Consider the following 17082-nt stretch of genomic DNA (forward strand, 5'->3'; position numbering starts at 1 on the left):
AGAAGCTGTATGAGAAGCTCTCAGATGTATATCTTCCATGAATTGTTCATTGAATAAAGAAGATTGTAGATCACAAACACTCTCGATTCATCATTGTTCTTCTTCTGTTCAATCCATTTTTCTTCACATGGTATTAGAGCCTCTCCTAAGAGTTCAAATCATATTTGCTGGCTAAACCACTCAAAGCAATATAGAGTTCACAAAATCCAGACGAAGTCAAGGCAGATCAAAGCAGCTTCCGACTTCTCACTGATTGAATTGTTCTTTGATCTTGATCTGTGCAAGATCAACGGGTGATCATGATTGTGAACGTACATCATCAAGGTTTTTGAGAACACAAAATGATAGCAAGAACACAGAAATTCATCATTGTTGACAACTAAATCGTACCGTTTTCAGGTTAAGAAAGAAAAGAAAAACCGTGTGGAGCAAGTTTGGAGGTAGAAAGTCGTTGAGCATGGAAAAGGGAGACTTACTGGAGGAAGAAGAACGTGGTCACGGAAGAGACTTGCCGGAGAAGAGAAAAGGTAAGCCAAAAACTTTACTCTGTTTTGATCCGGTAGGTAGAAATGATTGGCCATGGGTGATGTAGGTGGTCAAGCATGAAAGAGAGAGATCGAGTTTTGTTTGCTAGGGTAGCACATCGATCGAGGGAGGAGGGAGGGCGAGAAGGCAGGGCGAGGGACGTCTCGACGAAGGGAGGGCGAGGGAGGAGCTGGAGTACCCTAAGGTGTCAAAGGGAGGAGTTCGGTCACGGGCTGGGCTATTTTTTTAGGCAGTCGGTCCAAGTTGGAAGTTTGGTTGATGGGTTTAGGCTTAGGATTTAGTTTATGCTGTTTTGATTGTATTGTAGATTAGTGAGATGGATTTAGCATTGAAGCAAGTTGTCATTGAAGAAAGAGACAAATGGAGGTGTCATCACTGTTCTAGAGAGTTCGCAAGAAACAGGAATTCCAAACTCAGAATAACAGAGTACTTGACTAGGATGGCACCACATTAAAGATATATAAAGAATTGCTCAACCCTAAATGATGCGGGAAAAAATCATTACCGAGCTGTATTCGAGCTAGCTCCAATTCCGCTGGATCCATTGCATCTACAACCTCCTGGTGGAGCAGGACAAGTAGCGGCTCCACAACCAGAAGTTCAAGTTCAAGGTCGAGGCTGGAGTACCCTAAGTGTCAAAGGGAGGAGTTCAATCACGGGCTGGGCTATTTTTTAAGGCAGTCGGCCCAAGTTGGAAGTTGGGTCGATGGGTTTAGGTCTAGGATTTAATTTATGCTATTTTGATTGTATTGTAGATTCGTGGAATGAATTTAGCATTGGAACAAGTTGTCGTTGAAGGAAGAGACAAATAGAGGTGTTGTCACTGTTCCAAATAGTTCACAAGAAATAGGAATTCCAAACTCAGAAAAACAGAGCACTTGACTAGGACCGGACCACGTTCGGGATATATAAAGAATTGCTCAGCCCTAGATGATGCAAGAAAAAATCATTACCAGGTTGTATTCGGGCTAGCTCCAATTCCGCTGGATCCATTGCCTCCACAGCCTCCTGGTGTAGCAGGACAGGTAGCGGCTCCACTACCAGAAGTTCAAGTTCAAGTTCGAGGTTGGAGTACCTAAGGTGTCAAAGGAAGGAGATCGATCATGGGCCGGGCTATTTTTTAAGGCAGTCGGCCCAAATTGGAAGTTGGGTTGATGGGTTTAGGCTTATGATTTAATTTATGTTGTTTTGATTGTATTGTAGATTCGCAGGATGGATTTAGCGTTGGAGCAAGTTGTCGTTGAAGGAAGAGACAAATGGAGGTTTCGTCACTATTCCAAACTGTTTGCAAGAAATAGGAATTCAAAACTCAGAATAACATAGCACTTGACTGGGACGGCACCATATTCGAGATATATAAAAAATTGCTTAGCCCTATATAATGCGAGAAAAAACCATTACGGAGCTGTATTCGGGCTAACTCCAATTCCGTTGGATCCATTACCTCCACAGCCTCTTGGTGGAGCAGGGCAGGTAGTGGCTCCACGACAAGAAGTTCAAGTTCGAGGCTGGAGTATCCTAAGATGTCAAAAAGAGGAGTTCGGTCACAAGCCGGGCTATTTTTTAAGGCAGTTAGCCCAAATTGGAAGTTGGGTTGATGGGTTTAGGTTTAGGATATAGTTTATGTTGTTTTGATTGTATTGTAGATTTGCGAGATGAATTTAGCGTTGGAGCAAGTTATCGTTGAAGCAAGAGACAAATGGAGGCGTCGTCACTATTCCAGACAGTTCGCAAGAAATAGGAATTTCAAACTCAGAATAACAGAGCACTTGATTGGGATGGCACCACGTCCGGGATATATAAAGAATTGCACAGCGCTAGATGATGCAGGAACAAATCATTACTGGGCTGTATTCGAGCTAGCTCCAATTCCGCTGGATCCATTGTCGCCACAGCCTCCTAGTGGAGTAGGACAGGTAGCGGCTCCACGACCAAAAGTTCAAGTTCAAGTTCGAGACTGGAGTATCCTAAGGTGTCAAAGGGAGGAGTTCGGTCACGGGCCGGAATATTTTTTAAGGCAGTCGGCCCAAGTTGGAAGTTGGGCTGATGGGATTAGGCTTAGGATTTAGTTTATGCTGTTTTAATTGTATTGTAGATTCACGTGATGGATTTAGAAGTTATCTTTGAAGGAAGAGACAAATGGAGGTGTGGTCACTATTCCAGACAGTTCGCAAGAAATAGGAATTTCAAACTCAGAATAACAGAGCACTTGAATGGGACGGCACTGCATTCGGAATATAAAGAAATGCTCAACCGTAGATGATGCGGGAAAAAACCATTACCGGGCTATATTTGGGCTAATTCCAATTCCGCTAGATCCATTGCCTTCACAGTCTCCTGGTGGAGTAGGATAGGTAGTGGCTTCACGACCAGAAGTTCAAGTTCGAGGTTGGAGTACCCTAAGGTGTCAAAGGGAGGAGTTCGATCATGGGCCGGGCTATTTTTTAAGACAGTCGGCCCAAGTTGGAAGTTGGGTTGATGGGTTTAGGCTTATCATTTAGTTTATGCTGTTTTGATTGTATTGTAGATTTGCCGGATGGATTTAGCGTTGGAGCAAGTTGTCGTTGAAGGAACAGACAAATGGAGGTGCTGTCACTATTCTAGACAGTTCACAAGCAATAGGAATTCAAACTCAGAATAATAGAGCACTTGACTGTGATAGCACCACGTTCAAGATATATAAAGAATTGCTCAATCCTATATGATGCGGGAAAAAACCATTTTCGGGCTGTATTCAGGCTAGCTCCAATTCCGCTGGATCCATTGCCTCCACAATCTCCTAATGGAGCAGGACAGGTAGTAGCTCCACGACCAGAAGTTCAAGTTCGAGCTGCAATACCCTAAAGTGTCAAAGGGAGGAGTTCGATCACGGGTCGGGCTATTTTTTAAGGCAGTCGGCTCAAGTTGGAAGTTGAGTTGATGGGTTTAGGCTTATGATTTAGTTTATGCTATTTTTTATTCTATTGTAGATTCATCGGATGGATTTAGCGTGGGAGCAAGTTGTTGTTGAAGGGAGAGACAAATGGAGGTGTCGGTACTGTTCCAACAGTTCATAAGAAATATGAATTCCAAACTCAGAATAACTAAGCACTTGACTGGGACGGCACCACGTTTGGGATATATAAAGAATTGCTCAGCTCTATATGATGCGGGAAAAAACCATTACCGGGCTGTATTCAAGCTAGCTCCAATTCCGCTGGATCCATTACCTCCACAGCCTCTTGGCGGAGCATGATAGGTAGCGGCTCGACGACCAGAAGTTCAAGTTCAAGTTCAAGGCTCGAGTACCTTAAGGTGTCAAAGGGAGGAGTCCAGTCACGGGCCAGGCTATTTTTTAAAGAAGTTGGCCCAAGTTCGAAATCGGGTTGATGGGTTTAGGCTTAGGATTTAATTTATGCTATTTGGATTGTATTGTAGATTTGGGGGATGAATTTAGCGTTAGAGCAAGTTGTTGTTGAAGGAAGAGACAAATAAATGTGTCGTCACTATTCCAGACAGTTCACAAGAAATAGAAATTCCATACTCAGAATAACAGAGCACTTGACTAGGACGGCACCACGTTCGGGATATATAAAGAATTGCTCAGCTCTAGATGATGTGGGAAAAAATCATTATCGTGTTGTATTCAGGCTAGCTGCAATTCCGCTGGATCCATTCTCTCCACAGCCTCTTGATGGAGCAAGACAGGTAGCGGCTCAACGACTAGAAGTTTAAGTTCAAGTTCAAGTTCGAGACCGGAGTACCCTAAGGTGTCAAAGGGAGGAGTTCGCTCACGGGCCAGGCTATTTTTTAAGGCAGTCGACCCAAGTTGGAAGTTGGGTTGATGGGTTTAGGCTTAGGATTTAGTTTATGATGTTTTGATTGTATTGTAGATTTGCGGGATGGATTTAGCGTTGGAACAAGTTGTCTTTGAAGGAAGAGACAAATGGAGGTGTCATCACTGTTTCAGACAATTCGCAAGAAACAAGAATTCCAAACTCAGAATAACAGAGCACTTGACTGGGATGGCACCACGTTCAGAACATAAAGAAATGCTTAGCCCTAGATGATGCAGGAAAAAATCATTACTGAGCTGTATTTGGGCTAGCTCCGTTTCCGCTAGATCCATTGCCTCCAAAGCCTCCTAGTGGAGCAAGACAGGTAGTGGCTCCATGACCAAAAGTTCAAGTTCAAGTTCAAGTTCGAGACTAGAGTACCCTAAGGTGTCAAAAGGAGGAGTTCGATCACGGGCCGGGCTATTTTTTAAGGCAGTCGACTCAAGTTGGAAATTCGGTTGATGGGTTTAGCCTTATGATTTAGTTTATGTTGTTTTAATTGTATTGTAGATTCGCGGGATGTATTTAGCGTTGGAGCAAGTTGTCGATGAAGGAAGAGATAAATGGAGGTGTCGTCACTGTTCCAGACAGTTCACAAGAAACAGGAATTCGAAACTCAGAATAATATAGCACTTGACTAGGACGGCACCACGTTCGGGATATTTAAAGAACTACTCAGCCCTAGATGATGCGGGAAAAAACCATTACCGAGCTGTATTCGAGTTAACTCCAATTCTGCTGGATCCATTGTCTCCACAGCCTCCTAGGGGAGCAGGACAGGTGGCGGCTCCACGACTAGAAGTTCAAGTTCAAGTTCAAGGTTGGAGTACCCTAAGGTGTCAAAGGGAGGAGTTTGGTCACGGGTCGGGCTATTTTTTAAGACAGTCGGCCCAAGTTGAAGTTGGGTTGATAGGTTTAGGCTTAAGATTTAGTTTATTATGTTTTGATTGTATTGTAGATTCGTGGGGTGGATTTAGCGTTGGAGCAAGTTATCGTTAAAGGAAGAGACAAATGAAGATGTCGTCACTATTCTAGACAGTTCGCAAGAAATAGAAATTCCAAACTCAGAATAACAGAGTACTTGACTGGGACGGTACCACGTTCGAGATATATAATGAATTGCTCAGCCCTAGATGATGCGGGAAAAAACCATTACCAGGCTGTATTCGGGCTAGTGCCAATTCCGCTGGATCCATTGCCTCCACAGCCTTCTGGTGGAGCAGGACAGGTAGCGGCTCGACGACCAGAAGTTCAAGTTCAAGTTCGAGAAGCAGCTCCCCTAGAAGTTCAAGTTCTTGGAGCAAGATTGGAAACAGCTGCACCGTAAGCTCAAATTGCTCCGAGCCAATTCCATCGCATCAGCTTATTGGGAGTCAACAAGTTGCTCTGCCATCGCCTCTGTTTCCATCACCTCAAATGGGGCGATCGCCTCTGTTTCCATCACATCAAACAGGGCCATCGCCTCTAGTAGTTGAAGCAGAAGGAGCAGCACAAAGAGGAGATCTTCAACCTTTGTATCATGTGCCATTATCCAACAATGACATTGCCAGCAGTTCAGGAGGAACAACAATAAGGGATGAATTGCTTGATCTGAAAAGCAGATTGCAAGAAGTTGAGACTTCTTGCCAAACAATGATACAACACTTATCCAGCAAATTAGAGACGGTAGGGCTTGGAATTTCTGTTGTGGAATTTGCAATTAACCATGGACAAGATCTTCTAGCAGATGAAAAATTGGAGCTGGAATTGTTGATTCAACAATTCTATCAAGGGGGATGAATGAACTTTTATTGAAGGAATATAGTCGGTTTGATATGTTTTCTTTACTTTATTGAAGCAATATAGTCGGCTTGTTATGTTTTCTTTACCTAGCTTTCTCTAGTCTATGTGGTGTACAGGGGGAAATGTTTGGGGGTGAAACTTTTATTGAAGGAATGCATTGCACGTTTTGTGTCGTCATGGGATGCAAAATTTTGTTTTCCCTAACGATAGGGCAATTTTCCCTTTTCTTCCCTTCAGAGCTCTTTTGTGGGTCACTGTTCCTCGTCTCTGTTTATTTCAATGCTACTTGTGAACAATTGGCCTCTTGCTAGATTGAGGTCGATGACCAATCACAACATTACAAAGGTTAACAGGGATATTTATGCGGTTCTTCTGTCATACATGCATGAAGTAATTTATCAATTTGGAATAAACCGAACTTCCAATAATTGCTGAGAGTATTGTTCTTGCCATTGTCTACTCATGTGCATGCACTGGAACAAAGCCCCTTTACATTCACCGTCAAAGCTGCTACCTTTTCGGAAGAGAGAGGAGGATTACTGCAAGGATTTGTATGTCAAATATATTTATTTCATTGTCAAGTTTAAAGCACAGAATTATGTTTTATCCATTTTTTCTCAGGCAAGTAGAGAAGGAGCAACCTGATGGCATAAGGTTACTTAGTATTTCGTGGCTTATTCTCAATAATTTTCTGGTCTTTATATTGATGATTTTTGGTCTCAATCATTAGGTGATATATTCCACGGTGATTAGTCATTTCTTCCATCGTCTCGCAATAATCTGTCGGAATCTTATGGAGATGATGCTTCTAAAGATGACGAACAATGTTCAACATAAGAAGGGAAATCTGCACAGCCCATTTCTAATTTTTTCCCCTTATATATCTGTTTGCTCATCGTCAATTTTTTTTTTTTTTAAACATGTTGAAAATGAGAAGTTGTAAATCTTAAGAAGCGACGGATCAATTTTAACCATAAAATTTATAATTCAGAAATTGGATGACTTGTTTATTCGGTTGGAAAAGAGTTTAGGGGCTGTGAGGCTACGGCCTTGAATAATAAAACAAAATATCAAAGTTCAAAAGAAGAAAGGAAAATAGCTCCAAATAACCTAAATGAAGAGCAACCGATCGTTAAAATGTTATTTTAATAATCCCTTTCTTCCTTGAAAAGAGGCTTGGACGAGATTGAGACTTACTGTACTCATCGCGATTGAAATATACAATACTTTTTTAATAATTATTTTGTCGGGTATTTATTTTCATGTCGTTCGGACGCAAATCGGACATCATTGATGTGAGAGGTTAATGGCAATCCCCATCAAAGGGTACATGCGGTAGTCCCTATTCCTATCAACTTATTTCTATATAAAAATAAAAAATAAAAAAATTCTAATAAAGAACTTTTTCGACAAACATGTTATTTCTTTGATATATCTGGTCAAGTTGGACATAATTTAAGATTTTAATGCGATGTTGTGCGAATTTTGTAAGGTCTAAACAAAAGAAAAGGAAAAATAAAATTGTCATGCAAAAGAGAGATCATGAAGATAAATTTGTGTGAAGCAGAAGGAAGGGAACCTAATTAGAAATTTTGTTAATGCTATATAGACTTTGTTCTTTTACATGTTTTTGTCCTGTATTAGAAAAAGTCTCCGACATTTTTGGCAATTGATATTTGTATTTGTAGCATGACGGCTATTTTCGGTCATCGTTCAAAATTAGTCTCAGTTGTCAAATTTCATGAATTTATGTTTGGTTGGGAAGTTTCTGTCATGCCAGCATCCCTCATTTTCCGACCACCACGTAGTTCTAATTTTTTTTTATGAAAAAAAGAAAAAGAAAAAAAGAAACTATCATATGGCTTTTCATATTTTCTTTTTTTATTAGTTTTGTCTTGTTACCATTCCACCTAAGAGACATGTTCAAAACAATATATGGTCATATTATTTGAATTGACCATCATTTCCCTTTTGCCCTTGAAAGAAGCCGCAAGAACGAGCATCGGCGTTGCATATGGCGTCGGCAAACATCGAGTTCAATGAGAGCTTCTCTTGCCAAGAAACAATGTACTCCTCGAAACTCCACATCTTTCGATTTCATCAACTTCATTCAGCTCTTGCTTCACTAATACACATTTGAACTCCGTGATCATGTAGTATTGGCATTTAAAGTACAATGCTTTAAATTAGAGTATAATAACTTGTCAATTCAATATGAATGTAATCTATCACATGTAGAGATCAAGGCAAACACTAAACTCGCATATTTGATAAGTGAATTTCTTTGCTAGTAGGCTGACTTTGGAGATGGACATTTTTCTTAGCACACATAAAAGCGTCAGTTTGATTTCAATCTCACGTACCATGTGCCCAATCCCGATATTAGTTCTATACATATGACCGGTTACGAGAAGAATAAATGCGATAGCCAAATGATGATGAGCAATATATCATGAACGGCATTTAATATTTCATCTATGTTTACCTAACGAATCACCAAAAGTATTTGCAAATCAACAAAAAGGATGCATTGAAGGGGCAACTATGCAATTGGTTAAAAAGTTATCTTCCATGGTAAAAGTAATGACATTTTTTTATTTTTTAATAAAATTGAAACTACGTGATCGTTGAAAATTGAGGCGTGCTACCATGATAGAGACCTCCCAATCTAACATTAAATTCACAAAATTTTGGCAGCAGGGACTAACTTTTGAGCGATGGCCGGAAATAACCCTCTTGCTACAATACAAATATCAATTACCAAAAACTAGTGGAGAACGATCTGATACGAGACAAACACCTGCTAAAGAACAAACTCTACATAGCATTGACAAAATTTCTAATTTGGTTCCCTTTCTTATGCTTCACATAAATTCATCTTCATGATCTCTCTTTCGCACGACAAATTAAAAAATGAGCCAACCTTTAATTTCCATCTTCTTTTTTTCTTTTTCTTTTGTTTAGACCTTACATAATTGGCACAACTTTCGCATTAAAATCTTGATTAATTTGGATCAGACAAGATATACTTACCACATCAAAGAAATAACAGATATCTCATAGAGGTAATTATTTGGATAAAATGATAGGAACATTTTATTTTTATTTTTGTCGCTAAAATGATAGGAACATGGACTAGTACAAATCCCCTTTTATGGGGATTACCATGAGTCTCCCAAGTCAATAATGTTTAGTTTGAGTTGTAAATATTATCTATAAAGATTGTGAAGATTCGAGATTGACAAAACGATAAAAAAAACAAAAAAAAATACCCAATAAAAATAATTATTAAATCATGTATTTTTCAATTGGTAATTTATTAAGATTATAGTGGGTGAGACATGTCTCAATTTCTTCCCAGCCCTTTTTAAGGAAGAAAAAAATTATTAAAATAAAATAAAATAAATATAACTGATCACCCTTCATTTAGGTTATTTCGGCTTTTTTTGCCTTTCTTGCTTCTACTCTTTGATATTTAATTTTGTCCTAATATGCATTTTATTCAAGGTCATAGTGTCACGCCAAGAGGTTTCCAGAGTTAGAGGGCCGTGCCTTGTCACGGAGGACATCCTGTGCTCGAACAAGACTTCTTCCGAAACTTTTCAAGGGCGGACAATACCATCATTACGCCAAGTTCTAAAAATCTCTCGGATGGTACTTGTCATTAATGTCGGTAGATATGGCGGTGCGATCTCATCCACCAAATAAATTCTAGATCAACGGATATAATCAAAGGGCTTCAAGTATAAGAAAAGGTACCCTCCCCCTCATTTGGATTCATCCAACTATTTCAAGAATATCAAACTCCTTTCTTTCTAGAGCTCCTCTCTCTAGAGACTTTCTCTCTATGATCTAGGTCTAGAGCCTTTCTCTCTCTATGATCTGGGTAAAATAAGCAGTGTGCGATCGATCGAGCCTCAAGGTCACAACCCCTAATCATCTCAGTCTCCAGAATATAGTTTTATAATTAAAATCGATCCGTCTCTCTTTGAGATTAATAACTCATTTTCCTTCGGACCTTAATTTTTAACATGTTTTAAATATTCTTTGAAGATAAGAAAGACGATATATAAGGAAAAATAATTAGAAATGGACTCTGTAAATTCCCTTTTATGTTGAACACCGTTTCATCGTCTTGGAAGCATCACCTCCATAGGACTCCGAAGGATTACAGTGAGATAATAGAAGAAATAATTAATCCGTGGACGATATCACATGATACTTGAGACTAGAAATCATCAACATAAACACCGGAAAAATATGGAAAAATATTGAGAGTAAGCCATGAAATACTAAATAACCCGGACGACATTTCAAGTGTCGATCAGTTTCCTCAAATGATAAAATTACTACTAGCAAGAGGAGCCTCAATAGCTGAAGATTACAAAGTATGAGCAAACCATCAAGAAATCACAATCCGTTCGTCACACCTCAACTAAATCCTCCAAGGCTAACAAAACAGAGACAATCTATTTCTTCAAGCCCTCCAAGGCTAACAAAACAGAGACCATCTATTTCTTCAAGCCGAATCTGCCAAGCAACCGTTCTAAAGTTGCCACTCACGTGAATCCATCACAACTCCCAACTAAAAGCTCAGAATGATTCCAGGCAAAGTCGAATGAGGAGAGAGAATGGAGTTGACAATCCCATTTTTGTAATAATACATATCATGTCACCCCAAAAAGAAAATCCTCCGCAAATCTCCACCCGGAAAAATACAGACAAGGTAAAGAGTGCTTGTGCTAAGAACCAATAAGTAAGGATAAGTTTTCCTATGGACCCTGATAAATTGATTCTTTACAACGAGCACTTCCATCATTAGGAAGATCATCTCGGGTTTGTTCACAAGCAGAATCCTACTAGAATATATTCGAAGAAAACCACGGTCATCAACCTGCAGAGTTTTCATGCAACAATACATATTCCCGGCTGCAAAATAAGACAAGAGAAGCAATTGAACTATAAGCATCGACAATCTCAAATAGCATTTGGAGCAGTACGGCAGCGCAAGAATTCGATTTGAAAACAGAAGAAAATGACTCGATTTGAAAACAGAAGAAAATGATGTAGTAAGTTTACAACAGTTGCTTCTGAAATTCGGCTGAAGGATCAAGAACAGTAAATTGCTCATAAGTCACAATACAAGCCACATAAAACAGAGGATTTTTTATCCATAGGACATAGCAGAAGTTATAGATATCACAAACGAGGCATTCTTCTTCATTGCACCATATGTTTCATCTACTTGGACAACAGAAGCAAACTTCACAAAAAAATTCACACAATACAAGCCGCACAAAAGTCAGGCACTGGTTGATGACTAACCTGCTGTTACCAAACTTAATTGTGTCCTTTTCAAATAACTCATAATATCGCTGAGGTTCAATGGGATTCTCCTGCAAATGCAGAAGCTTCGTCATAAGAACATAACTAGAAAAGAAAACAAATGACCTAAAAGGCCACAAATAATCCAAACAACAATTAAAATGGTATAAATAGCTGCCAAGTTGCTCACATTTAGCAAAGTCTTATTTGTGCTTCCAAGATCCATCAAATAAGGCCTGCAATATGCAGAGAAAGAAGCATACCAGTTCAATGATTCACATGATATAATCTCACATTACTACGAGCGATTCCGAATGATAATAGGCTAGTCTGACCTTGTTTTCTTTGATAATGTGCCATCAGGTTGCTCCTTCTCTACTTGCCTGAGAAAAAATGGAATAAGCATTATTCTGTACTCCAAACTTGACAATGACATCAATATATTTGACACATAAATCCTTATAGTATAAATATTATCTTGAGTATACCTAAATTGAATGACAGCATGTTGCTTGCTGCAAGATGGATGGTCTGTGGGAATATCTGCGACCCTCCTCTCTCTTCCGAAAAGGTAGCAGCTTTGACGGTGAATATAAAGGGGCTCTGTTCCAGTACGTCACATAAGCAAACAATGGTAAGACCAATACTTTCAGCAATCATTGGAAGTTCAGTTTATTCCAAATCGATAAATTATTTGCGTGTGTGTGACAGAAGAACCACCTAAATATCCCTGTTAACCTTCACAATGTTGTGATTGGTCATCGACCTCAATCTGGCAATAGGCCAGTTGTTCACAAGTAGCATTAAAATTAACAGACACGAGTAACATCACTTGCAAGTGACCCACAAAAGATCTGTGAAGAAGAGGAGAAAATTGCTCTATTGTAAGGGAAAACAAAATGTTGCGTCACATTATGACACAAAACGTGCAATGTATTACAATAATGGCTAATAACAGAAGAATATAGAAGGGGGAACACCTTTCATACAGCATTAACACATAAGACTACATTTCATTTTGTGGTTCTTTTTAATTAGTGTGCGTGTTTCATTGCGGTTAAAAGGCTTCAAAGAAATCAGGTTACTGAATCAAGGACAGGAAAACTAATGCAAAGAATTACAGGCTGCATTTTTCAACCAAGAATCAGAAGAAATAACTAAAGAAGGAATGCCACGATAAGGATGAGATGATTCATCATATCACATTTCCAATACAACTATTAATGTCACAGAGATGCGAAACAGCTCTTTTATTAGCAAAGAAGATTTGGCTTTTACTTCGTAAAGAGATTAAAGCCAATTGCCAACCAAGAGAACATCAGATGGCCAAATAAGCATACAAACCATCAGTGTACTAACAAGTCAATATATAAATAAATAAATAAAAACAGCAAGTTCCACCAATGTATAAGACAGACAGCAAGAATAAAGGCAATACTATAAGAATGTCTAGCAGATTACCATTAAGCACTTCCCCACCCTTGAAAACATAAAGTCTCCATCTCATATCAGGTTTACGAGCCTCAGGCGGTTCATTAAAAAGTAGTGTCACGCCTGCAAAGATCACATAAACCAACCTTCAAAATTGGAAGAATGTAAAAAAAGTAGTGGCACTCTGCAAAGCATCTAAAATTTTTCTATGAAGCTTGCACTATGAATGTCAATTGCAGCAAACTCCGCATTGACAGATTGTCAATGCACATTCTCACTAATTACAATAAGAGTACGTATACAATGCATAAGGAACACAATCATTTAGACACATGCAACCAAAAGGACCTTCCGAGCACTCATCTTGTCTTTATGCAGCTTCATAAAAGCAAAAAAATGTTACGCGAATTAGTATAGAGGGAACAGCAAATGTGCCACAACACATATATGTATCAGGGGATAACAGATTTTAACAGAGTTATCTCCCATCCGTGCATTTGAAAATTAAAAAGGCCCATCAAAACCAAGAAAGGGAGAGAATAAACCATGAGGTGAAATAAACCTGGACATGAATCTCACCTCTCACTTTGTTCGTTTCAGCAGCAAGCTTTCCAGATAGCTCAAATGAAGGTTTTTCCTGCAAAAACAATATCAGACTCAAATCTCATACATGTATACCAGAGCGCCAAATCAAGTAAATTTAAAGAACAAATGGCAGTAGACTTCAGATTACAAGAACAGAAGTAGAATTGTCCACATCATACTGATACTTGTTATAATCCTCAGGATTTAAAAGTTATTTATAAAATAAATCATGCTAGAAGACCTGGAAAATAAGTAAAATCACCTTCTGCTTTTCTTCCAAAACCTTCTCAGCAGCCTCCATCTTTGCCACTGCGTCAATTTCATCATCCCTGCAATATAAAGACGTGCTACCAACATTAACAGCAAAAACATCATGAGTTAAAAGAACAATTTTGACTTCTAAGGATAAAATCTTGATGCATGAATGAATCTTCAAGTACATATACACATACAAAAACAAAATGTTAACCAAGAAAAAAATCTATCAGATTTCTCAATCAATAAAGATTTTGCTACTGTGTGCTTATTATACTGCATCTAAAAGCTCCCATGAAAACCGCAAATAATTAGTTTCCACTTCGCAGCTTAATGTTATGAATATAACACTTTATAAGTCTAAACTACAAGCAATAGTACCATGTTCTGCCAGAATTATGGACTAAGCATTTACATGTACTAGCATGATTAATCTTAGAAAGTAATCGACAGCAGCACTGCTGGTCATAATCCTCATAGTGCATCTAATGGGTATGACCAAAATTAATCCATCTAAATTACTCCGCAAAAAAGCAAACCATCACAATTTTTTCAAGGGGAAAACATACTTAAAAATAGTTCATGATCTTTACTTAATGTTTCTGAAACTGAAGGGTGACATAGTGACTTAACAAAGACATGTGATGTTACCAACTGATAAGCACAAAAATTATCTTTTCAGTAATCCACTTATCTCTTCCGCACATGCCTCATCTTTCAATGTATACCTAGAGGAAAAAACTATAGAATAAATAGAAGTGTGCACAGAAGCACACACATCAAACAGCTGCTTCCATAATAAGGATGATGCGTTAATCTATCATATGTGTCTAGTGGATCAATAAGAATTTTACATTAGTCAAGCGAAATCTTATACTAAGTCATCACTAGCAAAAAGGTGAAAATCAGAATGTTCGACAGAGCTTACTGCTGTTCAGATCTTCTTGCATTTGACACCTGAAAGATCAAAAAGAACTGCAATCAGAGGATAGAGGCAATTGTAAATGGATTCACTTTCTGAGGAAAGGCCACTACAATTATCCTTCTTTGCATGGTGACAATAACAAAATTGAGTCTCAAAAGCAATGTGCAACTGACCCACTCATAGAATCTTTCTAGAGTATTCTACTCAAAACATGACATAAGGACATAAGAAATATAAGGTAAACAGGAAATGTAGGGTAGCTAATAAGACAATAGGTCATAAGTTGAGTGCAATTACGAATTCTCACAACACATTTCTCTGCAAAACACTGATTAGATGGTGACTGTCCACCTGCTGTCTGAAATGATGGTGTTACCTTCCAGAAATTTAGGATAAATAAAGCTATGATCATTCCATGATAAAGCTTGCTAGGCATTCTATGTTATTAGATTTCCTTGTAACCACCCCAAGGTCAGAAGCTTATCAGAGGCAAAATCCTTCTTTAGGCATAGAGCAAAGAGGGTAAAAATGAGAGCACTAAAAACACAAACTAACGACCTTAAAAATGCTTTACCAGAAGGTACATATATTTAAGGTTCTTTTTTTAGTGGAATGCAGTTAATCTTACAAATTCATTCTCTACTCTTTCAGAGATCAGGGGATCAGATAATCTTAGGAAAATAACAGAAAGCACATAAAAACCATTGCATCCACAGGAAAAAATTCATAGGATATGGATATCACCAGACACCTCGTCATGTGCTCTGGCATCTGCAGCTGGCCGAGGTGAGATTGATCGATGCCTGCTCCTATTGTGATGTTCTGGTGGAGAAGTAGACCGTGCATGTCTTGATCTAGAAGACTTGCCATTGGTGTCATCTCTTTCTGACCTTTTCTCTCTTCTATCACACCCAACATCCCTATCAGAGCTCCTTTCACGGTGCCCGCCCTTGTCATTTCTCTCACCGCGGCTCCTATCATGCTCTCGCCTGGTCAATTTCTCGGATTCCCGATCACTCTGAGATCTCCGCAGCCGCTTCGTCCGTGGAGAAGGGGACCGCGAAGCTGGGGGCGGAGAATTCCTGCGTGGAGGCGATCGAGGGCGACTCGAGCGCTTGTCATCCACCGGAGACCGGCTCCTATGCGAACTCCTGTGCCGGGCGGGCGACTTCTCCCTCCGCGAAGCACTTCTCCGAGAAGGACTCCTCCGAGGAGACCTTCGACCCCTCTCAGGCGACCCCGCATGACCCGACACATTGCGCGCCATCTTTACTCCCAAGCACCCCTGATCAACTCAACTGCACAAAAACACGAACCACTTAAAACCCATCTCACAAACACAAAGCACGGACAAACGAGACACGAGAACGACACTCACAAACTTCCAACGTCACCAAACTGCATCCGAAAACCATGAACAAAAAGAAATGAGCTTTACATTGTTTTCCTGTTCAAAACACCAAACAAAGAGAACCCAATAGAGGGCATAGGCATTGGAGACGCGCAAGCATTGCACGACCTAAAGACGACAGCTTTAACTTCCCATCAACGGCACCTTCTAAACAAGAAAGAACTGCGATAGAGATAGAGCAAGGGGTTGATTACCGAAGAGCCGCCAGCTTCTTGTTGGGCGAGAAGCCGATCGAGAGCGAAGACGGTAAAGGCTGTGAGTGCGAGCCCTCTCGATCAGCGCACTGCCGATTGGAAGGCCCCGATTTGGGGTTTAGGGTTTTTCTGGTTGCACCGTCTCCCGTTCAGTGAAGAGATTATCCGGTTGAAGCGGGGCGCATAGTTTCCAGATGGGTCGATCCGACAGAATACCATTGGCCCAAAAAGGAAAAATCTGAGGAAAATAGGATGGCCACCTAAGAATCCCCTTTTTTTTTGGATCGAAAGCTAAGAATCCCAATTAGACCTACCACCAAATTAGCATAATTTTTAATTAATAATTAATTCTCTTTGTAGCCCGTCTAATGGACGGGTCCGAAAAAATAATCTGACCCGTAATAACCTATTTAAACCATATTGATGATAGTTTTAGCTATCCATATTCCCATCTGACTCCAGCTCCAATTCTTCGTAATTTTTCTCCTTAAATTATTATTTTTGAAAATTGGGCAATTCCATGGGCTACTCATGGAGATAATGAGAGAGCTTTGGATGCTTGGGTTGAATCGTGGGCTAGGAATTCACATGGCTCACGAACAACATGAAGATGTAGATGAGCACTATGTTGATGGACAAGAATATTTGTGTGGATAGATCGAAGGTTGGGTTATGGACTGGGGGTGGTATTTCTTACTCAGATGAAGGGAAAATGTCCTTTCAACTGAAGAAGGTAGAAACTTCGTACTTCTGAGTTGTTATGCACGGAGCATCCTTGACTTCAGGACATGAATAAGTTCTCAAAACCTCAGC

General features: G+C 39.6%; 1 protein-coding gene across 1 annotated transcript; it reads right to left on the reverse strand.

Moving 5' to 3' along the window:
* Positions 1 to 10402: 10402 nt before the first annotated feature.
* Positions 10403 to 16497, reverse strand: LOC104448338 (FHA domain-containing protein DDL). Its single transcript, XM_010062116.3, has 11 exons — positions 16270 to 16497; positions 15416 to 15962; positions 14668 to 14696; positions 13747 to 13813; positions 13479 to 13536; positions 12930 to 13022; positions 11957 to 12071; positions 11804 to 11851; positions 11659 to 11704; positions 11469 to 11539; positions 10403 to 11072 (listed from the first exon to the last, which is right to left on the reverse strand). Exons 2-11 carry the CDS (start codon positions 15929 to 15931, stop codon positions 11033 to 11035), a joined length of 1083 nt encoding a protein of 360 aa, XP_010060418.2. The 5' UTR covers positions 15932 to 15962; positions 16270 to 16497; the 3' UTR covers positions 10403 to 11032.
* Positions 16498 to 17082: the final 585 nt, after the last annotated feature.

The sequence above is a fragment of the Eucalyptus grandis genome, chromosome 6 (assembly GCF_016545825.1).
Source record: "Eucalyptus grandis isolate ANBG69807.140 chromosome 6, ASM1654582v1, whole genome shotgun sequence".
NCBI classification, from domain to species: Eukaryota; Viridiplantae; Streptophyta; class Magnoliopsida; order Myrtales; family Myrtaceae; genus Eucalyptus; species Eucalyptus grandis.